The 26,642-nt window shown below is 38.9% G+C and overlaps 1 protein-coding gene across 20 annotated transcripts in view; it reads left to right on the top strand.

The window, feature by feature from the left end:
- CREM (cAMP responsive element modulator) overlaps positions 1-26,350 on the top strand; it is a 33,632-nt gene extending 7,282 nt beyond the window's left edge. For 7 of the 20 annotated variants that reach the window (XM_080580877.1, XM_080580879.1, XM_080580880.1 and 4 more), the window contains 6 exons: positions 5,681-5,827; positions 9,760-9,851; positions 9,992-10,134; positions 15,448-15,636; positions 23,416-23,572; positions 25,216-26,350. In XM_080580877.1, coding sequence (XP_080437003.1) covers positions 5,681-5,827; positions 9,760-9,851; positions 9,992-10,134; positions 15,448-15,636; positions 23,416-23,572; positions 25,216-25,360 — 873 coding nt within the window. In that variant the 3' untranslated portion in view covers positions 25,361-26,350. The other 13 variants (XM_080580865.1, XM_080580864.1, XM_080580866.1 and 10 more) reach the window with 10 other exon arrangements.
- The last annotated feature ends 292 nt before the right edge of the window (positions 26,351-26,642 follow it).

The following is a 26,642-nucleotide window of genomic DNA, read 5'->3' as shown; positions in this document are numbered from 1 at the left end:
CACGTTCTGCAGGTGAGAGGTCGTCCCAGTGAAGGTTAGAGAGCCATGGTGAGAGGGGAAGCAGGGACTTTTTGGGATGAGGAACATCCCTACCTGCTTCTGCTGGGTGTGGGATGGGAAACTCGGGGCGCTTCTGAGGGATTTGTGGCTGTGCTGCTGGTCTGGCACCTGTGAATTTGGGACAGAAGGGCACAGATAGCTCCTTCCCCCTCTTTTACCTCTGAAGGAGTGCAGTTAAGGCAGCCACTGAAAGTGACTGTCATGTAGCTTTCTCCCACTTCCAGTCATCTCTCCTAGTAATTTTCTTGAAGTTGTGCAGTAATGTGAGAAAAGTAGGATGAGTTGGTTCCTACCAAGAGGTAAAATGTCTGCTCGCTGAACTTGAGGGTTGTTTTTCAGACATCTGTGTGGGGTTTTTATTTTTTTTTCCAGGCAGATATTTTTTCAACCTTGGTTTTGTTCTGTTAGAGGTAAATCATTTTCATACATTATCTTTTAATACTCAATTTGTGGTTCTCTGTATATTATCAAAGAATGACAGAATGGTTGAGGCAATGAGGGACCTCTAGACCAATAGCCCTGCTCAAGCAGGGTCAGCCAGAGCAGGTTGCCCAGGACTGAGTGCAGGTGGGTTTTGAATATCTCCAAGGATGGATACTCCACAACTTCTGTGGTTGGCCTGTACCATTATTTGACTTCCCTCACAGTAAAAAACAAACAAACAAAAAACACAACAATTTTTCTTGTGTTCAGGTGGAATTTTATGGTTATTAATTTCCTTGGCCTGTTGTTGAATTAATACTTTGTTCAGGGAATGATGAGGAAAATGCTGAAGGATATAACTGCATAGGAGTGTGTTTTGTTTGTCTGTTTTCCTCCTCTGGAATTCAGGCTTTTTAGAGAAATACCTGCCACCTAGTGTGATAAAGGCCGACCAGGTAATCAGTGTGGAGATTGTATGAAGAGAGCAGGCACTGTTTTTGTGCTGAAGCATTCCATTGATACTGTTTGGATGGAGAGCTGTGGTGTGGTGGTATAACCTCCAGTGCCATGGGGACCCCTTATAATTTATTAGCAGAGATAAGAGCTTTTTTTTTCTTATGTTGTGTAATAGATAGTTATATGCTCCTGCAATTTTTGATGATGAAAGTAAAACATTTTTTCCTGCAAAAGCAAAAATTAGCAAATCAGAAACTAGCAAAATGAGATGCATCTTTCATCCATTGAGGCAAAACTGACAATTTCTGCCTTTAAAGGGATATTTTTGTAATAAAATTAATTAATATAGATTAAGATAGGTATGCAAGGAATTCAGCCACAGACGCTAAGTCCCAGCCACCAACAGAATTATGTAAGAAAATATTTATAAAAGTTTTGGTTGTCTTTAGAAGCTGTTTGAACTGTGTAGAACACCCAAACGAGAAGATCGATGCCTTTTCCTCAGTGAAGAGCAGAGGTGTGAGGTGGTAAACGTCTCCATGGGTTTTGTCTCGTATGCACAGGTGATATGCTAATGCATATAGGGCTGCTCTTAGAAAAATAAGTTAATTTGGACTGAAATATTCTCGTAATATCTATGATAAAATTTGGAACAGTTACATGCGCATTGTTATTTAAATTAATGTTCATTTTGCAGCATTTTTAGAGTCTGTATAGCATTCTGTGGTGTACTGTGCTCAGCTACATAAATATACTAAGTATAACTATAAATAAGTAAGAGCAATATGCTTAGAACTTTTTCAATTTTGACAAAGTACTTTTTTTTTCTTTAATCCTGCATCCTGGATAAGTTCTTTGAATCAGTATTTGCATTTGTTATATTCCGTCTATTATTAGAGCTGTGTTTGCTGCCTTGATCTGAAATATTTTCTGTTGACCTCACCGTGCTGGCCCTGAACCAGACATGGGCCAGGGTTTACAGTGTGAAAACTGCTGTCGGAGGGATTAGGAGGGACCTTTCTGATGCAGGCACTGCAGAGCTGTTGTGAGCCGGGACTGCTCAGGTTTAGCACTTCAAGGACATTCACTTTGGGCTCGCAGCACGAAATGTTGCATTAAATCTTGCTCCTAGGAGATTGAGCACTGTAGAAGTTCTCCACAGTGTTGTGAATGTGGCTCTAAAACCAGCCTGCCAAGTGCAAGTCCAGGGCATTTAGGAAAATTGATGTTACAGCATTACGAACCTGCAGCTTTGTCACTGCTTTGTGCTTCTTCAAGTGTATCCTATTGACAAGTGGCTGAGATCAGTCTAACCTTGATTTCGTTAAAACTAGGAGTTTCCTTCTTGGTGTTGGCTGTGCAATTGGCCAAAACTTCCCTGTCTTCAGCTTTTCCTCGTAAAGGCTAGGCAGTACCTGAGCGTGACAAGTCCTGTGCTCTTCTGTTAGGTGAACCCACAAAGGGTTTGTTCTTTTCCAGAAGCACTCCTCTCATTACTTCTGGAGTCCTTGCAGCGTTTAAATTCTACAGCTGAGGCACAAATCGGGTGGAACTGCATGTGGTGTACTTCCTATTAGCCGTGTTTGAGGCATGAGAGGTTGAGTGTCAGTGTGAACTCTGTAGTACTCTGTAGGGGAAAGTTATCTGACCTTGAGTGACAGTGTGTGTACGCAGGACAGCTGTGCAGTGAGCCGTGGATCTTGAAGTCAGAGAACTGATAAGCAGTTGAACTCCTGAAAGAATACGTACCTCAATGTGAAGATAATTCATGTTTATTTTTCTGACGGGTGGGGTGGGAGGGTGCCTCTTGCTTTGTTTCCCTCTTTTTGCAAGAGGGAGCTCTTCTGTTTCCAAACATACAGAGTACGGGCCCACGCTGCCATGTCAGACTACGTGGTTGGTATTTGTTGAAGCTATTAGGCTCGACTGTTGCACACGTAAGAGGCTCGACCATCAAAGGATATTGCAACATCCAAAGTCTCTTAGCAATTGCTGGGGCATAACCCTTGCACTGTTTAATCAGGTACTTGGGGTGTTAATCTTCCGCTCGCTCTCTGTGTTGCTGAATTGCTTAGGGATTGTTTTCGGGCATTGTGCTACACAGCCCTCGGAGTGACGATGTTAGAAGGAGCATTGCTCATCGCTGACGGCTGAAAGTAATGTTTTTTTTGCCAGGGTTGTGTCAGTCAGTGTGTATGCATGATAGCCTCAAATGGCAAAAGTATCTCGGCTAACACAGGACTGTTCAATTCGAAACAATTCAAAGCGAGATGCGAATCAAAATTATTTTTACAGTTTTAAAAATTTGTAAAAGAGATGCAAAATACGACGTTAGAAATTGTCATAGTTCTAGAAAACAAACCTAAGACAAAGTAGTCACAGACTTTAAGTGTAGTTCGTAGGGACTGCAATAACATGAATGTGCACGCAGTATAACTTTCAGAAATTGGTGGAAACTCAGCCATGATCACATCAAGTTGAGATGTTTAAAGCAGATATAAATGAGCAAGCAAATCACTTTTTGGTTTTGGAACCAGCTTTAAAGATACTATTGTCTCTCCTCCCCCTGCACCCTACACCTCCATTTAATCTCCTATCTGAATTAATGGGAACAAAACAATTCATCCTGTGATACTGTCGACTTTAGACTATTAGCTGAGTGATTTTTTTATTATTATTTTTTTCCCCTCCTTTTGCGGTTAGACTGAATGAATAAGTAGCTTTTAAATGACAACAGTGTTTCTTAATTTTGAGTACTGGTTTACTTCCTGCTTATATGTGCCTGACCCATTGTGTACCAAACACAGGAACTAATAAACTGTACATGTAGTGCAGTTTGGTGTTTGTACTCAACATGTTCTTCCTGATACCCTAGAGAATTGTAGCAGATTACTGCTATCTTTGAGAGCTGCAAACTGAAAGGTTTGGTGAAATTGCCTTTGTAATGTTTTGAAAAGTTAGCATGCTTTGTAAATGTTCAGACTGCTCCATGCTCCTTCCTTGAAGCTGGGGTTTGGGATGATGTCAGCTTTGACTGACAGAAAATAGATCGCGATCTCCAGGACGTTCAAGATGTTCTAGATCTCAAATATGTATTCTGATAATAATGTTCGTATTTGTGGTATAGACTGGGAAGAGAGCTTGTGTATCCTATTTACATGTTGCCATTTAATGCCATTTAAGGAATGATTGCTTGCATTTAGGGATTAAAAATGTCCTCAATTGTTTTATTTCCTGAAAATCTGTTCAGTTTACTACAACAATCGAGCAATTGCATAGTGAATGTGGACAAGCTCCTGTGTCTGTTTGCTAGAAACATCGTTTCTTTGAGATAATGTGAGCCAACATCTGCTCTTCTTGATAGCAGTACATCTTAATAGTAGATAAACGTTTTCTCTTGCCTTAAAGAAATGTTTCCCAGACAAGCAATGGCTTACTGATCATAAATAAAGTTTAATATTAGGAATTTAAAAACAACAAAACCCCCAAAAAACAACTTCAGTGTGAATATAGAAAAATACAAAACTCTTTAAACAATTTTTTTCAAATTGGGCATTAATCATGTTTTTCTTCTCACTCGCATCTCTTTTTACCTCTACTGCTCGCACCAGCTACCTTTTTGGGCTGAGAACCAAGCTAGGAAGGGGAAGATATCAGCATCTTAGATATGACTCAGGGCTTATTCTTGTTCATGCGGAAGTTAGAAATTAAGTTTTTCAATGCAGTTTACTTTCAGAAAGACTTATCTATTTTTATCGTATGATTTTATGAAGTTGTTTGTAATTTTTTTCCTCTTCACTCTGAGTTTCAGGATGTTTCATCACAAAGAACTTGAGATCAGTCTTAGTGTTTTCCCTTTTGCTTCAGTATTTGTTTCTGATAACAATTTTAGCAGTAAGAGAATAAAATCTGAGTTATTTCTTAGTCAGTAGATGCTTAACTATATCTTAACACATTCGGCATCAATACACGTGATTGAGAGCCAGGGGCTGGGCAAAGCTGCTTGTGCTCTGAGATGTCATTAGAAAAAGGGGTCAGATGTCTTCCTGGACAGAACGGGGCTACCTTTTTCTTCAGCTCTGCTAAGTTTAAAGATTTGTCTGTACGTTATTTTAGTTGTATCAAAGTGTTCCAACTCTGTCTTGGTTTTGCGAAATATGTAAAGTGAATTTATTAAACTAAAACAATTTACAAACCCATGCATTGCTTTATTGAACGTTTTTTTCCTTCCTATTATCGCATCCCTTGAGACATCTATCTGAAAACCAAAAGTTGAACCTAAACTTTTAGCTTAACAAAGCAAAAACAAAACAGTTGTGGATATTTTTTGGACCAAGAACATTCTGCTCTGTATCTTTTTGCTGCAACATACCACTTGAATGAATATTGGTGTTTTTGGTTACGTTTCTTGAGCTTCTTCCTAGCCTTCATGCTAGCGACAGCAGATTTACTCTGTGATAGCTTAGGGTTGTTTTTGATTGAAAAGAAAATGTGAAGTCTCTGGGGGGAAGGGGGGGAAGGATGAAGATTTGCAGTTTGGTAGGGCTCAGTTTTCCACACCATTTGGAGAGATACCACGTTTTTCCTATGAAGACTTGTGTACTTGCGTGTGAGATAAGTACGCACGCTTAAGCTGTTCTGGGTACGGCATCAGAACCAGTTTGTTTTAGTATCACTTCTAAAAGCATTTACTGAAATCTTGCGGCGTGTTTCTTAAACATGACGGTTGTAACTTTTGCAGGTTTCTGTAGCTGCATCAAGTGCTGGAAGAGGATCTCCAGCAGTAACTCTAGTGCAGTTGCCTTCTGGTCAAACTGTTCATGTCCAGGGTGTCATTCAAGCCACACAGCCCTCAGTCATTCAGTCACCACAAATGCAAGCTGTTCAGGTTAGCTCTTTTATTGTTCTGTTTTCATGAATATTTGGTGCTTCATTACTCATGCCCCTGCCCTCATCTTCAGCTTCTCTTCATTCCTGCCGGCGCTGGGAGATTTACTCGTGCGGTTGTAGGAAGGTGGGGGTGGGGAGGGCGGTGGCAAGCAGCCAGCTAGTAGCAGCTCTGCAAGCATTGTGTAGCGATTCCTTAATGCTTCCTGTTTATTTCTTAAGAAATTGTGTCTTGGAACCCTGAACTTTTGCAACAGCAAGTTTGTGTAATAACATGACCTTGTTTTAGCGTACCTTGCAGTTCTTCTGTTTCGTTCAACTCCGCGATCGTCCTGATTCTAATGGAAATTTGCAAGTGTCTCTTACGCTGTATCTCTGAGAGCATCTGGATGTGATGGAAGTAAACATAGCTTCAAATGATTCCTTGTTGGTGTAGCAGGCTCAGTTAGAGCATCTGGTACTGCTTTTTGTGGGTGTGTATAAGTAAAGAGCAAAAATAAGGGCAGCCTCAAAATAAACGTTTATTTGGCAAATCTTCACGTTTGAACCTGCTGATGTTAGAAAACAGGGACCGGTACAAAATGCTTAGAGAGCTTTCAGAGCTTTTAAGTAGTGAAAAAGACTGAAGAGAATGACTTTGCACTATTTTGCAAATGACTAGGCAAGCCTCCCATTAGCGTTTCTCTTGTAGGCAGGAATGTCTTTGATCCTTCCTTAAAAACTGATTGCAAAATGAAGGCTGAATTGGTTCTTGCAAGTAGAATTGATAATCTCTGCAAAGAAAGGCTAGATAACAGTTACATGTGAACAGTTTTACCTGCAGTCGTTGCAATGTAGTCAGGAAAAGACAAGTGTATTGTCAGTCTTCTTGAGAAGCTGCTTTGAAACTTTTTAGTAGCTTTCAAGTGTAATAGATAAAAAGGCATGTGCAAGTATATTTATCCTAGAGATTAGAAAACAAGAATAAAACCTTAGCCAGGTATTCAGTAGTTTATTTGTAGGTGTAGATGAAAAAAGTAAAAGTAGTAAAGGTAAAGTAAAATGTAGAATGGTAAGGTTTGGAAATTCTAGATTGCTACTGAAAAGGTGCAGGAGATGGCTTGGGTTTAGTCAGACTTGAAGGCAAATTGGAATATTCAAAAAATAAATACTCTTTTTGGGAATTCTTTCTCACTATAATTTGCCAGGGTGAACTTTATCAAATAATCATGTTATAGTCATTCCTAGTTTCTGTCACTGCTTTTCTTCATGTTGCTGTGCTTGGGGCATGCATACAAAAACAGGCCTTGCTTCAGAGCTCAGGAGGAGGAATTTCTCCCGAATCTCTTGACAGCTGCTGCTGTGTCGTCTTAGGGGGTGGAGATTGACTGTTTGTTGTATTGAGTCAACTCTGTCCTCTCTTTCCCGAAAGAGCAGAGATGGGAAAGCTGTGTCCTGGTTAATACTAACTTGTTAGTTCCATTTTTTTTGGCTTTGTTTTCGTTTGAGCACGTTAATGGTAAATAGTGTGACTCTCCCAGAAGGGCTTGAAGATGCTGTTTTAAAAAAAAAAAAAAAAAAAGTGAAGGACTCCAGTACAGCATTGCAGAGGTTGCCTAGGCTCTTCTGTGATCTTCTTAAGCACTTTATCCCGCCACCTGGCACTTCCTCCAGATTGTTTGGCTTTAACTTAGCGTATTTTTCTGCCAGATAGTAGGAGACTTGGAAAATGGTATCAGTCTGCTTAAATAAATAAATAAAATACATAAATAAAAATATCTTGAAGGCTGACGTTAAAGCCTGCATGACCTCTCCCTCAGACACCTGCAGCTTTAAGCTGGAAGACATTTAATTGTATTTTTTTTCTTGTAACACTGTTGCTTTCTGGATGAAAAATACTTATCTGCGTTGTGTTCTTTGTTCTGTTATTGTTGTTTTACTTGTAGGAAGGCTTGCAATTCAGATTATTTGACTTTGCTACTTGCTTCTCCCCTGTAATATATCAGGTATTGACAGAGGCACATGAGCTCATATTTGTTGTGAGCTATATTTGTTCACAAATGCAGAACAGCGTGTTAAGGTTGGAGAAGTCTGACTGATGGCCAGGAGAAACGGCACTGCTTCCCTTCTGTAAGCCTCGTGGACATGGCTGCTTGCTATTAGAAGAAACAAACATTACATTTCTCTCTTGTATCCTGATGAAAATTAGAACTTTTGAAACTTCTTGCAGAAAATTTCCTCTTCCACATTAAAATGCTTACATTTTCTTGTTAGTTACTTACCATCTTACCGAAGTGCTGCTGTTCCTGACTTCTTGGTTGTCTTCACAGTCAAGAAGGGGTGGCCATTAGTAATTCTAAGTGGAATGACCAAGATCTTGTTTTCCTGCTGTTTGTCCTGGGATGTTTTTTTTTTTTTTTTTTTTAATTATTTTTATCCTGTGGAGTGAAAGCTCACTTTCTGAGTTATGCTGCTCTTGGCTGTGTAATGTTGCCTTTAAAGGTTTGTGCCAGAGGCTTGAAGATTGATCCATGAGTAGATCTGCATAGGGCACTGGAAATGCCTTTCAGAAGATCTCTGGTCAGCATTGGTTCATCCTGCAAAAGAACGAATACAAATGTTTTGAAGCTCTCGTGTCTCCCCAGTCAGCTCTGAAGCCTGGTTTTGAGCTGGATGCTTGTAGACATGCAGAAGTGCTTCTCATTATTTCCAGGTCTGTTTTAATTAGATAGGCATAGTGTTTTAATCACGTTCCTATCTACTACCCAGCAAAATTGAGGCTACGTTATTAATGTAATTTTTTTTGCACAAAATTGGAATGTAATGAAATTAATATGTAGAGAAAAACCCTCGTTCTGCAGTAACATGTAGTTCTTTCAAGGTGCAGTTGTACAGGTTTGAGATGGAGTGACACAGGCCCATGAATTTCCCGAGCCTTCCAACCAGTCATTTTCTGTTGGTCATGCAGGTTTTGTTTTCAGGCACCAAGTGCTGAGGCCTAGCAGCCACAGTACTTCTCGAGGTTTGTCTGGTCTTTCCTGAGCTGTAGAGAAGTCTCCACCCAGGTCGAACACTTGAGCCTTCTAGTCACTTCACTCTCGTTTAATGACGTGAGTGCTTGTTCAGCGTTAGTTTAGAACAGTATTTAGTCTGCAGCTGCATTATGGTCTTTATGTAAAAGGTCATTTTCCACGCCACCATTAGCATACTGTTTCAGTTTTGGAAATCTTATACACCAATAGTTCTGAGTAGTTGCAAGAATCAAGAAATTTGCATGTTTTTCTTGTTCAGTAATCGGTTTCTGTTCTGTGTAATGTAATATTTGCTGGCAAAGAGTGTGATTCAGCTCCAGGCCTTAATGCTCTGGGTAATTTTAAGAGACAAGAACCTGTGAAAAGAATGCTAATAAAGTCTTGAGAAAATAAAATAGATATTGTAGACTTCACAGAAGTTTCTAAAAGTTTCATGAAATTGCTAAGTTGTATTTATGAACGTGTTGATAAGTGTAATTTAATAAATGTATATTTAAATAAACTTATTTTCTAAATAGATTTGGTGTGGTTTTGAAGAAGTTTTTGTCTTGTATACAGTTATTTAAGGTGCATTCATGCGGTATTCTGCACTTTAAGTGTTTAATTTTAATTTAAAAGCTAATTGTACAATATTTTTACATTTAAAGAAATCTATATCAATACTTTTTCTTGATGTCACTAACGTTGTAATGTGGATTATTTATATTTTTTCGAAATGGAAGATGTCATCTAAGTGCCTGTGTGTTGCTTACGTCATAGTTTGTGATGTGTTGTGGAAAGAGAAGTCCAAGATCACATGATTTGTGATTTTTTTAAAAAGTGCATAAACTTCCTGTATGCAGACATGGAAGGAATTTTTAAATATGATCTTTTTACTTTTTTTTTAATGAAGTTATAAATTTCAGAAACTTTGCTATTACAGGTAGCATCGATTGCAGATGAGTCTGCAGAATCAGAAGAGATAATTGATTCTCAAAAACGTAGGGAAATACTTTCAAGAAGGCCTTCATACCGGTAAGGACTTTTGGTTTTGTTTTTGCTGGTTTTAAAGGCAGGTTATATGTAACAGCAAAACTGTCTGATAAAAGCCAGTGACTTAGTTTCTCATGGGTATGGAATTTCAAATATATAAAACTATCTTTGTTCTCTTCTAGAAAAATTTTGAATGAACTCTCTTCAGATACTCCTGCGGTCCCGAAGATTGAAGAAGAAAAGTCAGAAGAAGAAGGAGTGCCTTCTGGAATTTCTCCAATGTCCATGCCAACCAGCCTGTATCAGACTAGCTCAGGGCAATACAGTATGTTTGCAAAGATCTGTGTTTCGTTGCAGAACACAAATAGGAACAGTTTTTTTTCTAAAAGTTCCATAGTGAAGTAGAGATGTTTTGGTGAAGAAGAATGAGAGCTTCTATATTTCTAAATAATCTAAATTTTTATATTTAATTTCTCCTAACGTGGGCACAACAGACATTTTAGCCTGCTTCTGTTAATGCTTGTTGATTGCTAAGCTTAGTCCTTCTAGAATTCCTACGCATTAAAAATGTGGAGGTGAGGCTCAGATGAAATGACAAATGTTGGCACTGGGTTATGTTTTGTGTGCATGTACAGTGTTATAAACCATTGCAGTTTCATGTTGCTGTGATTTGATATATATTAGTATTATACGCTACATGAAAAATGACAATTGGTGAGCAGTTACTTTTTTAAACATAGGGTTGGAGCATGAAATTCTTTATTAACTTTGAATTTTCATTTTTAAAAGAACAACCTATCTATCTCTCCAATTGCCAACGATTAACACTCTCTTAACTGCAGAATTAACCTCAATTGTAGTCTTCAACATTTGGTACTTTATCCAAACACAGTCTAAAAGTTAGTTTCACAGTTCTACTCTCTAGATTTAATTCCTGCGTTTATATTGAAAACATTGCATAACTTGCTCCATATATCTTCTTTGTGCTTAATCGTATATCATCTAAGGGATACCTTTCTGATAACTTTTTTTTTCCAGTTATGTATTTGATAAAGCTTCATTCCTGCAGTTATTTTTTGATGTCTTTCTATGCATAGACCTGCTGAAATGCAGGTATTTTCCCTTTCATATAATGACAGCAGAATTGCCAAAGGAATGTTGTTTTCTGAAACTTTGCTTTGAGAACAGAGGAAGTCTATTAAAACATGAACAGTAGAATATAAAAGAAGATAAAATGTCTTTCTGCATGCAGTGTTCTAGTCACCCTTAGAATTCTTCATTTATTTTTAGTTTGTACAACTGAGTTGTTATCAAGTCAGAGAAAGCAGAAATCGCATATAATATCTACACTTCTGCATAGAAAATAACTTTGCTTGGAGTTCCTAAGCTGCTTTTCTTAACTGTCCTGTAAAGCGCGGACATAAAGGTCTGCGTTGTGATGTCCATCATTTGAAGTGCTCTTTTCCATGGACTTCTGGTCATACTAAATGACAGTTACCTAGTCCAGAATCTGCTTCTTTCTTTTTTTTTTTTCTTTTTTTTTTTGGGTGGTGGTGGTGATGTTAGCTTCAGAGAAGTATTTGCAGTTTCAAGACTAAAAAAGAAAGTGCTATAGTGTCCGTACTATGCTCTAATGAGCCTTCAAACCTTAAGGATTTCTAAGAAATCAGGAGTTTAGATTTCTTACTCATAAATTCCTCTGCGAAACCAGACTTGTGGTTGCAAGAGACCATTCTCACGTCTTAATGGAAGGATATTTTAGTTTGAATGTTTGTATAAATAATAATGGCAGGGAAGCGTATAAAAGAATAATGAAAATCTCAGTTTTATCTTTCTTGTTCAAACAAACATTTACTTTTGAAAAATCAAAGAGCAGAGAGCATCACCAACAATGTGCTTGAATTAGAAGAGTCCATAGAAATTTAATTTAATCTAATTTATCTTAATTTAAGCCTGGCTTGAGCATGGAAGCATAGAAGAATTCTGCTTCATGCTGCTTTTTCTTTCAGTAAGTTCTATTGATAGCTTTTTTTTTTTTTTTTGCAGTACATTTAAGATAACTAAATCTACAAATATTTATTTAATGTTTCAGACATAATGAGACATGGCTTCAGGATGCAATGTCAGTCTTCATAGACCCTACTGATTCAGGCTTAAAAATACGTTTTGAGAGCCTTGTCTTCCTGGAAATTGCTTTCTTACTCAATTTATTAATTTGATGGTTTTTGTTTTCAAGTTTACATTTCCAAGTTAAAATGTCATATATCTTTTTCTGCAGTGAAGTCTGTTCTCTCCACTTCTGGTTAGGGAAAAAATACAGCCTTTGTCCTTAAAATTACTGCTTGCCGGAAAAGTTACGTCTGAGGTTGAATCCAAGTGGTAGCAAGGATGGTCATCTCCTTGTAGTAGATGGAGGCTTAATTTGGAATTTACCAAAGAGAGCTTGGCTGTTTGCTTCTAGTTCTGACAGCAGGCCCAAAAGGCACAAATCTGCAGCATTTCTGAGCAGCTGTGCTGCTGCCTGCCTGGGTTCCCCTAAATCCCCTGGGAAGGCTGTGTGGGAATGGAACATCTCCCGTGCTGACTTCTGGCTGGGTGCGATGCAGAAGGTCACGACAGAGATCTATTTTATTTTTATCTCTCATGTCAGTTATATCTCCTCATCTGCTTATCATCACCGTATCTGAGTACCTCTCTGTCCTTGGCCAGTGTTGGTGGCCTGGGTTCTCCTGTGTAGGCAGCCAGCAGTTTGTTTATAAAGGTTTTGTGGTGTCCATGGCAATGAAGGCTGGTCTTGTAGGGTCACTACAGCTGTCTCTACTGTGGCCTGGTTTAAAATGTACCATATGTCACTAAATATGCTGAATCCTTGTTTTTCTTTATTTCTCTCTCTATTCTTGAATGGGAGAGGCAGGTTAAGAGTAGCTGAAAAGATAGTTTTGGCTGTATGTTGGTGTCGGTAGGTATGTGGTAATTATTTTTGGAAGAACTTGATAACATACTTGGTTTTAAGATAAACGTGCTTGGTTCTGTTATCAGCAGTGATGGCTGCTCTTTGCTTACTTTTTACCAGCCAAAAAATACGTTGCCATGGTTTCCAAATACCATTTTCCTTTCCTTAGGGTTCTTGGCTTTGGCCTGTGGAAGCAGATGGACTGACAGGCATGACCAGCTAGATGAAATGTGGGTTTACATCCGTCACCATGTATGTTGATTTTTCTGTAAGGAGAACATACACTTTTTTCCTAAGGCGGTGTCTTTTGTATGAGCCACGTAGCCTGATTTGCTACAAAACTGCTTTGCTGGCTGTCGTTCTGTCACAGGGGTTGTTGAATACTGAAAAAAATGGTTTGCCTCAACTGTGGTGGTGGTCTAAACACACAAGAGTTGTTTGCTTAGATGGAGATTGTGAATCAACTTCCTTCTTGCCTACTCGTGCATGTCATGATGTTCTTTCTGGACCAGTGCAGGGAAAATGAAAATAACTAGTTCTTTTGCCATCTGTTTTGGTTACTTGCCGTCTTAGGAAAGGTTTTTAACAATTTTTATCAATTGCAGAATTAGGAAATATGCTGGGAAAGAGCAGCTTTTCCTTGCCTTGGGAGGGAGGGAAAGGTCTGATCTTTCTGAATTAGGGGTGTTGATCATACTCAGAGAATGGTGTTAGTTTCACCTTCAGTCCTAGCTAGAAGAGAAGCTGCCATTTATTATACGCAAGTGCACGATGTACAAAACCAGGGGATGTCTGGGAAAATCCAGTATTCTATGAAGGCCCAATTTCAAGTAAAGCTCTGACACACGAAGTATCTGTGCAGTGGTTGGGATTAGGGCAGTGAATAGGGTGGGAGGAGTGTCATGTCCATAATAGGGTAGGAATCAATCCTATAGGAGGGAGAGTGGAGTACCTTCTCTGTTATTTAAAAAGAACTGAATTGTGATCTAACTAAACAGTTGAACTGACTTTTTTGTGTAGTGTGGTACTCTAATGGTATAGACATACCATTTTTTTTTTGGTGCTAAGTCTGTGTGAGTTCAGTGTTCGAGTAAATTTCACTTCCCTGGGAGGTACTGACGATCTGCTGAGAACCTGCTATTGTCCTGGACCTAATGAACAACAGAGGAGACAATGATTTATTCTTACTTCTCTTTCCTCTAAGCTGCCCCCAAATGGGGCACTTCCTGCTTTGGAGGCCAGACAAAAACAGCATATTGCTCTTTTATTTCTTTTTTTTCTTCCTGTAATGCCTTACGGAGCCCCCATGGAGCGTGCGTTTGGTTCTGTGTGATGTTCCCCATCCTGAGGGTAGGGCTGGAGGTCATGCTGAACCTTGTTGCAGATAAAGCTCAGCCTGAGAGGAATTCCTTGTTTTACCCCAAATAGAAACTAAATTAGCTAATTGTATTTGGCCACTTTGGTAGGTGATTCCTATATTTTGAAATAAATCATCTGAGGTTTTAGTAGATTGCTACTATTCCCGAAGTTACTAATAACTGTTAGTGATTAGTAAGTAATCTCCTGTTAGTGTTTCAGTGCTCTTTGAAGTGTTACTGTCTTATGTTGTACTTTCAAGTTAACATACTATTGTCAGGACAAAACATCTGAAATCAATAGTCTACCTCCAAAATTCATGTAGGTATCTTAGAAATCATGTACCAGAGCTGAACATTCAAAAATGTCCTCAAATACTGTCAACCTGGCCATGAAATCTGAGGAGTTGAGAGTCCTGAATCTGTACTTACATACCACGTTTGTACCATCTCAGACCACTTCAAGTACAATGCCAATGATTGTCAGTTAAGTATCTTCACGGGGAGACATAAGCCCATTACTTCTTGGGAACTGGGTTCTCTTCTAAAAGTTTTTAATTAACATATTCCTGTTCTTGATGAGGGCAATGCTAATTTGAAAAGACAGACAATTAATAAACTCTGTAGGGAATTTCGTTTTTGCCTGATTATTTAATTATGATGAGCTAGCCGCAGGTTACACAGCATGTTTTTTTGTGGGGAAAGTATACCTTTCGTATTGTTGACCACATGGGAAGAAGACTCCGTTCTGTTTCTTTCCACATAAGCCAGTAAGCCAGACTCTTTACAACTTTCTAAAACTTGGGAAAATGTTTTTGTCCTAGGCTTTCAGTCAAACTAAGAGAAGGAGGAAGAGTGAGTGTTAGAAGAATTGTTACTCTTCTGTCTAGATGTCCTAGGTTTTGTGTCATGGGATTTGGTAAAGACAGATTTTTAAAATAATCTTTTTATATTAGTGTAGAAAACTGCAATTCTTTATAGCTAGAAGCTACCAGTCTTTTTTTTTTTCCCCTCTTGTATTAAAACTATTTTAGGACTTCCAGCAATATTTTTAATATTGCTGGAAATTTACAGAGAAACATATGTGCAGCAGTTTTTTTTTTTTCTTCCCTTGTTAGACACATGGCATGTACTACACAACAGGATTCATGTTTGCGAAAACCAGTATTAACGTTGTGTGTTTTGGGTTTCTTTAATACAAGTGTGCATTCAACAAGAAGAGGACCTGGAGTCCTATCAAATGATGTTTATTTTAAAAAGGGCGATGTGCTTTTAGCATGTTGTATGTCTCTTTCTGTTGACTAACCTGTCATTTTCTTTTTATGTTTAGTTGCTATAACTCAAGGTGGTACAATCCAGATTTCTAATCCACCCTCTGATGGAGTCCAGGGACTGCAGGCCTTAACGATGACAAATTCAGGAGCTCCTCAGCCTGGTGCTACCATTGTGCAATATGCAGCACACTCGCCTGATGGTGCACAACAGTTTTTTGTTCCTGGAAACCAGGTTGTTGTTCAAGGTATTGTTTATTAGTCTACTACACTTTACTTTTTTCATATTAAACATTTCTTCCTAAACGGCTTTTATTTTGTGTTTACGTTGTAGCACTATTAAATAACACTTACATGTAATATGAAAGATGATCCTACAAGGAGACTGAGTTCCTCTGTTCAGTAAAGCAGATACTTCTTTAGATTAAAAATGTTACGAGGAGGAAATAACAGGATAAAATCACCTTCTGCTTTGAATGCTTTTATCCATATTCTGAGAGACATGTTTAATTGAAGTAAAGATGGTGTTGCAGTTTGAACTGAGATGCTGAGTCTGCATCTCATTTAGTATATGAAACTAATTTGTTTTTTTCAACAGCATTCATACAACACGAGTTCTGATGGTACTTGGAAGTTTACAAGGCTATGTTTAGGGCAGAATTTCCTTGCAGTTTGTGTCTTGCCATTATTGGAAAGGAGATCCTTTCATGAAGCTGATTTTCTCACAGAAGAACAACTTACAGGTCCTGTGAAATGTACACATGTGAATTGAACTGTGAATAGTGAATTCTTAAACCTTACTGTAGTTTATACAGGATTTCCTATTCTTCCACTGTTCCCAGCCATTCAGAAATGCTGAGGGAAGTGGAGAACCAAACACATTGGATTCTTATCAATACCAGTAGGGTCGAGCTTTAGATTATATTGAGGAAACCTTTTGGAAATGTGTACAAGAAGTCTATATAGAGACACCAAATTAATGCTATGGAGGATATAGGGAATTTAGTTTCCATTTTCCTGTTTGTCTTTGTGTCAGTACAGAGGAGTAAAGTAGGAAACATGGCCAAATGCTTTCTTAAGCCAGAACAGCTAACTGAAATAAACCATGAGAAGGGTAGGAAGACGTTAAACATGTATTCATGGAATGGATGAGTGTCATCAACTAAATGCAGACAGATAAAGAATCATGGAGTGGTTTGGATTTGGAGCAGCCTTAAAGACCATGCAGTTCCAACCCCCCTGACGTAGGCAGGGGCACCCCCCACTAGATGAAGTTGCCTAAAGCCCCATCCAGCCTGGCTTTGAACACTTCCAGGGATGGGGCATCCACAGCTTCTCTGGTTCCAGTGCCTCACCACCCTCTGAGTGAAGAATTTCTTCCTTATATCTTCTAATCTAAACTTACCCTAGTTTGGTCTGAGATAGTTGGTGAAGTCCAGGTCAAGGATTTTTTTTTGCACCCTAACAGGGACGTTTGGGATAAGTTCTGTCTTTAAGTGGCTGTTTCTCTCCCTTTGCTGTAAAGGAAGCTCAGGATGTAAATAACGCTATTAGCTTGTAAATATTTAGCTTTTTGGGATAGTACTAAATAATGACACCAAACTTGAATTCTTCCGTTGCCTCTGGTCAATTCCTTGCTGAAATATCGTGTCTTTCTAGGACTTAGAAGCATTTCAGTGAAACTTTAATACTATAATGTGAAAAACCTTGAAATGGTATTTGTCATGGAGACAGCACTGTTGTAACTACCTTAAGCGTTACTAGGTATACATTCTTAGTGAAGCCTTAAGACCCAAATTTGTTGTGGTGTTGTGTGTCGTCCCCCTCCCCCCCCAATTTCCCATTCTGGTGGTGGTGCATGTATATCTCACCTTTGATGAAAACCTTCAAAACAGATTCAGAGACAGTTACTGAATACCTGCTATGTCCTGTTTCTGTAAGTTTCTAGATTCTTTTAACCGAATTGATTTGTTTTCTGTCCATGCTTAGCAAAGTTGAATTTTCCTGGAATTCTCTGTTTCTTTGGCCCAAACAAAGACTGCTGCTTTAGTGATGCTCGAAGTGGTTGACACTGAAGAAAAATGCTACATAAAATATACAGGAAAAATACAAAGGGAATAGTAAGCATGCTTGAACTCAGAGATGATCAGAAGCGGTTTCAAATTATTATACACTATTGTTCCAAACAAATCCTTTAGGTGAAAAATAGAAGTAGGAAAGCCCTTGAAAATGTATAAGGTAAGAGAGATCTTGTTCTAATAATTGCGTATCATCAACAAACCTGAGTTACGGAGGATGGCGTGAGACAATGGAGCAGTAAGTCCTTGCTGCAGGTCATGTTGTTTGATATAGCTGAAAGTCTGTAGGTATATAGGTGATGAAATGTGTCATTTATGTACACTTTGACTGGCTATCAATACATGATATCGTGACAGTGCAGATTATAAGAGGAAAGCAACATTCTGCTTAGTAAACTGTCAAGCTGCATGTCTATATTTTTATAATGGTTTTGGTAGACAACATTTAAATTTGACTTATAATAATTATAGAAGGGAGATGGGGAACAAACCCAACAAATAGCAGTCCTGGACTGTATTTTACGGTTTCAGAAATCTGAAATTTATACTGAATTTGAACTGAATTTGAACTGTATTTTACAGTTTCAGTATCTGTTTCAGAACCTTTCAGATTGGGTATGTATTCAGATTTTTTCCTAAAGGATTTGTTGATGAATCTGTTGCGATAATGGATGGCAACACATAAACCCTGTGCTTGGTATTTTCTGATAACCTGTGTGATGGGAAAAAGGACTAACATAAAAGGGCCAAAGATATTGATCTGAGTGATATTTTGTTAGCTACTGATTTGCCTCATTTTGCCAACAAATGGAGCTCTGATGTCCTGATGGTTTCCTAATACTCTGGGCTCTTTGCTAGCTGAAGAAAAAAGTGTTTAATTTTTAGTGAAAATGAGTGTAGGAAAATCGTATCAAAAATATTCTGTTGGGACCTAGGTGTGTTTTATTAATATGGTCAGTGATATTTCAGAGATCCGTGGTTGGTATTTCTTCAGTGCTTCAGTTCTGATCTTTTATTCACATGATCCTGAAGTGGTCTTAGAATCACGGGGGGATCCTCCCTTGCACTGATGCTCCCGTTACTGCTGTCCTTGGCATAGCTTCACAGCTGATGAATTACCAGTGTAAATGTGTTACAGGCACAGGCTTTAGGAGTTTGCTGTGCCCTGTGTACAGAACAGTGCCTGGACTGCTGGCTTGGACCTAGTTTCATTCAAGCTGGTGTAAAGGAGTAAATACTTTAAAGATGAGATTGTTTTTCTTTTATTTTTTTAAATAAGTCAGCCAGATCTCTTGGACGTATTTTTTTTTTTTTTGAAAAAGGAGGGAATGGCTGGAGGGGCTGCCCTTATTCAGAGTTACTGGTCTGCCTGTTAGACGAAAGTCACTCTCATTAGATTGACTTACTTTGTTGGAGCTTTCTTCAGTCTTTTCTGAGGCTTTGAAATGAAATGAGTGGGTTGAAAGTGTCGTGTCCCCCCCCCCCCCCCCCCCCGCCCCATAAGGCGCTGTAGCCTTTCGTTTACTTGTTACAGCTTGTTAAGCTCTGCTGCCTCACACGGCTGTCTGTCAGATTTCTGCCTTCTAGTGGAGCTGCTCAAACCAAAACAATTGCACAAGTCCTTATAAAATGCCACTATTTTCTGTCCAGTCGAGATTTTATCCTAAATCATTCATGAATTCTGCAGTCATTTTCTTAATTTCTGTCAGTCAGTGCTCTGAATCTTTGTCTTGTTATACAGCCAGCTCTGTGGTGAGTGCTTTCTGTAGCTTTATGTATAATTCAGGGGAAGAGAACAAAGCTGGGTTTACAGAAATACGGAAGGAAGAAAAAAAAGCTTTACTGGAAAAGCAGTTCTTTGGGCTGCAGTTTCAGTGAGCTGTTCCAGTGACAGAGCATATTAATGACAGCGGTAGGCAAGTGAGGTCACTGTGATGTCAATGCTCTTGCTTGTAATCCTGCACATGCTTGCTAGTTTGGAACAGTTCATGCTGAGCTCTGGTAGAGGGACAGGAGAAGCCTGTGTGCAGAAGCTGGTCATGGCTGTAACAGGAGATGAAACAGGTAAAAATTATATTAGTCTTTTACATTATATTGGGTTTACATTATATTGGGGATGTTTAAGCAATGCTCAGTGTTTGTGACGTTTTCTTTTGAACTTGTTGCTGTAACTTAATCCTTCAAAACTGATACAAAGGTTCTGCTTATACCTAGTCAGTGTAGGATTTCAGAGTGATTGTAACAGTTTCACCTGGGGGGGAAATTCGTGTTAGTTTGTAAGTTCTTGTACAGATTGATTCAGATAACTAATATTTGATGGAGGATTCTGCTGAAAAAATCCATTACTTTTAAATCATTTAATGTGGATATAGTCATATATATTGTTGTAATTGTTCTTTTTATTTATTTTGTAAAAAATGACACTGCCTTTTTTTGTTTAGCAATAACGGCTAACAGATTTGGTAGCTAAAACATGCTTAAGCATAGCTGTAAGATAAAGGTGTAAGTTGTTTCAGTGGTATAAATGAACCGTTTTGCTTTCCTTATTAAAGAAAATAGCGAATAGAAGCAGATTTGAGAGCAGAAATTTTAAGTATTGCAATGCCTGCGTGTGTTCTCCTCCGCTGTTAAAATGGTCTGTTCCTCAGCTAATTGAGTTCAAAAGGCTGACGTCACTAGATTTCCTGGAATCGTGTTGCAGTAGGGAACTGGAAAAGTTAAACTCCAAACAAGATACACATTGACGTCAGCTCCAAGTCATGCTGTGATTTAGTCAGTTCCTTTCTGCTTCGTCAATTGCCTCCGGCAGCTCTGTGATGTTAACCAGTTTGCAGCCGGTACCGACGTGCTGCTTGGTGCTGGTACATCTTTTTTCATTAATCCAAAGATATTTATCTTCCCCGAGTCCGTGCTTTGTGTTTTTATACACAAAGGAATAATGATTCATGTCTTGTTTAGCCAGTTCAGTGGTGAAGTTTAAAACCCTTTGATAATTTAGTCTCATCATTATGACTCACAGGAAGGGAGAATAGATACACCAATACATAGCATGTATCAGTTTTTTTTCTCCTGTGTGGTTGCTGAAAGAATTCAAATGCAGGGGTGCTCTCTAGTGTTCAAGCTATTTATTTTTCCCCCAGGAGCTTGCTGATACAAGGTGTTTGATTTTTTTTGATAACTTAGGTAATTTTTATTTTTTTCCCAGAAATTAATTTATAAGGGTAGTTGTGCTCTTGTGAATGTCATTTTTTGTTTAATTTCCTGTTAATAATGTCCTTTGTCTAAGTCTCAACTCAAAGCTTTAGGTTTTTGGTGACATTTTTCTCCCTTGCAATTTTAAGGAGGGAAAAAAAAAGATGATCTATGGTAATGTGCTAGGAAACTATACCATCTACAGGGTTGTTGCTCTGTTAACATTCTCAGCCCTATGTCTGATACGTAGGAATGACTTTAAAGCTCCGTAGGGTTTCATTAGGAATGAACGCTGTTTTTAAAGGTCTGGCAGTCTGGATCAAGGTGTTGGGGATTTGTGTCTCAGATGCTGAAATGGAAGGTACCCTTCTGTGTAGTACATGTGTATGTTAAACACCATGGTTATGGTGTACCCCATGTGTATGACTTAAACACCATGATTTTTTCCAAGGGTATTTTAGCCTTCCTGTTTAAAGTCTGTTTCATCTTTCCCAATCTCTTTTCCAGGGGAAACAGTACTTTATTGTAACATTTAGAGATATTACACAGAAATGTGCCGAGTTAGAAATAATCAGTTTGTAATCGTGTCATTTACTTCATCGTAAAGCAAACATTACTGAGGTATGCTTTTTTTCCTTTTTTTTTTAATCTGCAGTGCCTGGGTTTGCTAGGTCTGTACCAACAACCGGTTATTTCTCTGTGAGCACACTTGGCAGTTCATAGCTGGGCCGAGTTTTAGGCAGGGACAGACACTCTGGAACGTGGTCAGCCCCTTCGCACAGACGTTGTTGCTTGCTTACGTGGTGCTTGTTGATCCCAGCTGAGATAGGGGCTCGCTGTTGTTGAGCCGTGCTGCAGGTGCCTATCGCAGAGTCCTTTTAACAGCAGCAACAATAACGCCTGTTAGGTAACGTCTGAGTGTAAGTCAAGCAAAGACAACAGAGTTGTTGGTGCTGTCAGGCTGAGGTGACCTGGGTTATGGGCTTTTCCCTGTGACGTGATCTAGAAAGGGCTTCACTTTGTCTTCTAATTCACTGTAGCTAATGCAACGTAAAATATCATCTCTTTTTTTCGTAACATATCACCTCTTTTTTTCATAAGATATCATCTCTTTTTTTTCCTAGTGAAGAGAGATAGACAAAGGTAGTTCTTGCAGTAGCCTTTATAAAAACAAATGTAATGTGGCCAGCGTGAAGGTGAGCCTAGAGTCTCTTTAAAAAAATTCCGCTTTTATAAGCTGAAGTATCATCACCATGATATACCTGGGGCTCCTAACAGAAGCAGAGAACGCAAATCAAGGGTTAAGTCATTCTGTGATAGCAACACGAGCAGCCCAAGGCCGTGGCAGCTGCCGGGCAGCGCTCCAAGGCCGCCTCGGTGGCGTTCGCTGCCCGCCCAGCCCTGGCCCTGGCGGATTAGTCAGAGCCCCGCTGCGCTCCGCCGGCCGTGCTGCACGCCCTGCTGCTGCTGGAGCTGGTAGGGATTTAGGGACAAGGCTGTGGAATTGTAGTCTAAACACAGCTTGAGCCTATTTTTTCTATTTAGTTAGTGAGCCACCTGCACAAACTGCATCAGATCAATGGTAATTTTTTTGTGAGGTTGAGGATTTGGTTTTGGTTCTGTCGGTCTGTTGTTGACTGATGTCTCTTTACTGCTCCAACTGTCAGCCCCCCCCAGACTGCTTTGTCTACATTTTATTTTTCCAGTTTAAGTTTTTCTGTCACTTTAATATTGCTTTAAGTATAAATTAAGCATCGTTCAACAGCCCCTGAAATTTCATCTTTTATGTTCAGTTGCTTTAATGACAAAAATTGAAGTTCTGTTCTGGGATAATAGGAAATGTTTGTGGAGTTAAATAGGCAAATATTTGCTTAAAATTTTAAGAAGGATGCGTTTTTTGTTTGATTTTTCTGTCAGACAAGACAGCACTTAGGACTCTCACCGTGCTTGAAAGTTGAAGTACGCAATGCCATAATGTAGGAACAAAGTATTTTAGAAAAATGGAAATGAGGTGAGTGTATCAGAAGGGTATTGGTTCCAAGATCAGATTTTATATCTGCATTTAATGTGGGAGAGCTCAAAGCCGGCAGGCTTGGGAGATGAACTTTTGCACCCCTATTACTGTGTAGCTACGCCTCTTCCTGTGCTGCAGCCACTGCTTCCTCGTGCCTGCTGATGCTGCAGCATCCTATTTGTGCTCCTGCTCGCTGTGAGCATTTGGCTGTTCTGTTTCGTTTTGGCAACGGCAGCTCTCCCCAGTTTTCCAAGGGTTGCCAAGCTGCTTCTTCTAAAGGAAGGAGCAGGAGCTGGTACTGTTGCTGTCACAGGGAAGAGGAGCAAGTTGACTCCTGAAGCCCTGAACCATCTGTTAGGGGATAGTGGTAGTATATAACCCTCAGCAGGACCGTCTTTTCGTGGGATTGTACAAACAGGAAATAAGAGGGCACGATCTGACAGCATTTCTCAAACAGCTTTCCCTATGTTGTTTGAAAAGAGCCATGTGGAAGCTTTCACAGGCTTCAGTCTGGCCGGCTGGTGGGAGCACATGCTAGACCAATTTAGATGGCTTGCTTTACAATAGAGAAATGAAAGCTAGTCAGAAAAAAAAAATATAGTTGTGACATTACAGGCCTGTGAAATACTTTGTGTAGTACGGATCCTGATAATTCATCAGCCAAATCCTGTTATTTCCAGTGAGACTTTTTGCATAGTTCTTTTTTTTTGCCATAAAGATTTAAATGTGATTCTTTAATACAGCTGCCACTGGAGACATGCCAGCTTACCAGCTTCGAACTCCCACTACTACCTTACCTCAGGGAGTGGTAATGGCAGCCTCGCCAGGGACTCTGCATAGTCCTCAGCAGTTGGCAGAAGAGGCAACGCGCAAGAGAGAGCTGCGACTTATGAAAAATAGGTAAGGCTACGTAGCAATAGCTGCTGTTGCTAAATAAATAAAGAAAGAAATCATTCTAATAAAGTTTTCTTCTTAAGGTCATGAGTACTGCCTGTGATTGACGAAGGAAAGAAATTCTTTGTCAGTCATCCCACCTACTTAGAGAATTGATGAATATTGGGCACTAACACTGGAAAGTTAGGGCTGGCCTTATCTCCATGGATTTTTAGTTCTAAAATTTTATGGTAATTCAAAAATCAGTATTGGTGTTGTCCATTACTGGTCATTTCTGTGATGATCCGGAAGTATACTTACTGTTGAATGATTTTATTTTTTTTCCACTGACAGCACAATGACCAGTATGGGCATGCTCATCTTGAAACTTCCCTGGAAAGAATTGGTTAGAATAATATCTGAGAATCTCATTAGCAGCTGTCCATTTATGATGCTGTGAAGAAGAGTTATTTTAGGATCGAATGATAATTACAGAATTTCCTACCTACCTCGCTACTGTGATAAGTTATTGTACAATGCTCTTGGCATTTAGCATACTGTGTGAGATGGCTGTATATTTTTTTAAATTAGTTGACGTGGAATTGACCGTATGCTGTAAATACCTGTCTTTCTCTGCACGTTATCCTTGCTATTTTTAGGGGACTTCCTTTTTTTAAATCTGTATCAATAGAAATCAGATTAATGCCTTCAGGAAGAAATAGTCTGCTGTGCAGATCTCTAATACATTGAATAGCCACTTACTGAATTCTTGGTATTGCTTTGCTCTCATGCCTGTCCTTACTTTAAATTACTCACGAGGACTGCTGCATTGTAGTGCCTCCCTTTGTTTCTCCTCTCTGCATTTTTAAAACTAGTCTCTATGCTGTCTCGCATATAACTTGCTGCAAAGTTCTGTTCTCACTATCTGACACTTCTTAAAGTTCCAAAAAGTTAGCAGAGTGGAATCCCAGTGTTTATAGAACTTCTTTTAGAATCGAAAACTTGTTGAGATGTGCTTCTGAAAATGCTATCTAAAGTGCGTAGCTTCCGTATAGCAATTCTGAGCAGAGCTATGGGAATGGCTCTGGGCTGTCACTTGCCAACACGAAAAAAAAGTCACTGAAATATGCCCAGGTGGACAGTTCTGAAAGGCTAAAAAACTGTTTGGACTTAACTTCTTGGTTAAAAGCAAAAAACTACAGCAGGTTTTAAATTTGGCATCTATCTTTTTATCTGAAGAGAGTAGCGTTATGGTTGTATTTTGTGAAAGTAAATTCTTTGAGTTTGAATTTAAGATTTTGAATGCAGAGATCATACTCCAGATAAACACATCAAATGGAGTATGACTGGAAGAAGAAATGCTGCTTTCAGTCTTAATGTGTCCCTTGGTCATCATTTACCGTGCTTTTCTCAGTTCCTCTGTGTATTCTATCATTGTATTTGTTGGTGCTGAATTTGTTTCAAGTCGGTTTAGTTGTTTTGAATTGCATTTTAACCATGTTATTGCTTATGGCTGTTATCTGCTGTTCTGTTTGTGCAATCCAAGAGTTGTTGTTGTTAGTGGTGGTGGTGGTTGTTGTTGAACCACAGGGATTGCAGGTAATTTCATTTATCCAGTCTTTGCCGTATTGTGGCTGTTCCTGTAGTCATTTGCCTTGTATTGGTTCCAGGGAAGCTGCCAGAGAATGTCGCAGAAAGAAGAAAGAATATGTCAAATGTCTTGAAAATCGTGTGGCTGTGCTTGAAAACCAAAACAAGACTCTCATTGAGGAACTCAAGGCCCTCAAAGATCTTTATTGTCATAAAGCAGAATAACTGTCTTTCATTTGGACCTTGTTTATTATGAACTTTAATCAAGGCATGAGAGGAAGCAATTCTACAGATTGCCATATGAACTTGAGAAAGAGACACTTGAGGCCCTTGTGGAACCCAGTTTTGCTTAGTGTTTTCAGACTGATTTGGGAGATATTCCAAAATTTGGAATTCAGTCGTAGTCTCCCTACTCTGCTGAGCTTTCTAATAGCATGCAAATGGCTTTTTTGTTTGCACTTTTTACTTCTGCTTTTTGCAGGGAAGCTGCTAAAGAATGTCGACGTCGGAAGAAAGAATACATAAAATGTCTGGAGAGTCGTGTTGCAGTGCTAGAAGTTCAGAACAAGAAACTTATAGAGGAGCTTGAAACCCTTAAAGACATTTGCTCTTCCAAAACAGATTAGTAGAAATATTTATTATACTGTGAACTGACTAAAATATTTCCAGTTGCTTTATAAGGCAATACATAGCCAACATGAATTATGGTTTTCTCTTTGTGTCATTTATATTATATTCCAACTTCTAACATTCCCAAATGCTTTCCTGCTTTTTGTCAATTCATAGCTCCAATTTCAGGTTTTCCACGCTCCTCCTTTCTACCACCGAAGGAGCCAAATGCTGTAAAAAAAAAAAAAAAATAACAAAGTGAAAAAGTGCATCATTTCTAAGAGCTGTTTCTTTGCCATATATTTACATACTACTTTTTACGTGTTACTGCTAGTGGCCTGCACATACAAAATATTTTACAGTTGTTTTAAATGAATCACAAAGATAATGCATCCAGTAATACAAGAAAATCAAACAACCCAAGGTATCTCAGGAAAGAGTTTATAAAAGAATGTTATGATTACATGTATGTACTAGCATACTAGTCTACAAATGATTTTATGGCATATTTTTATATTAGTTGCTTTGTGGGGAAAAAAAAGTATTGTATTGCTGTCACTGAGTGCCATGGTTAAAGATAGTTTTTAATAGAACCATGTTGTTTAACCTGTGTAGTGTCTGATTTCCTTTAAACATCTGGGCTTTTTTTTGTGGGGGTGGAAGGGGTGGGAGGCTTTTAAACCTGTGAGAGTCTAGAAGGGGAGGAAGGAGAAAGGCATACGTAAGCTCTTTGACATGATGTGAAGTATGTTGTAAATATCTGAAAACAGCTCTCTGATATATGACTGCTATTCACTTACATTGTCTGTAGTTTGTGAAATACTTGATTTATTAGAGTTCTATCAAAACTATTTGAGTTATATCAAAATTCAATATTGCATCCTGAATACTTCATTTT

The sequence above is a fragment of the Anser brachyrhynchus genome (assembly GCF_964034855.1).
Source record: "Anser brachyrhynchus genome assembly, chromosome: 2".
Lineage (NCBI taxonomy): Eukaryota > Metazoa > Chordata > Aves > Anseriformes > Anatidae > Anser > Anser brachyrhynchus.
The sequence above is the reverse complement of the archived record's forward strand: the minus strand, read 5'-3'. Positions and strand labels throughout refer to the sequence as shown.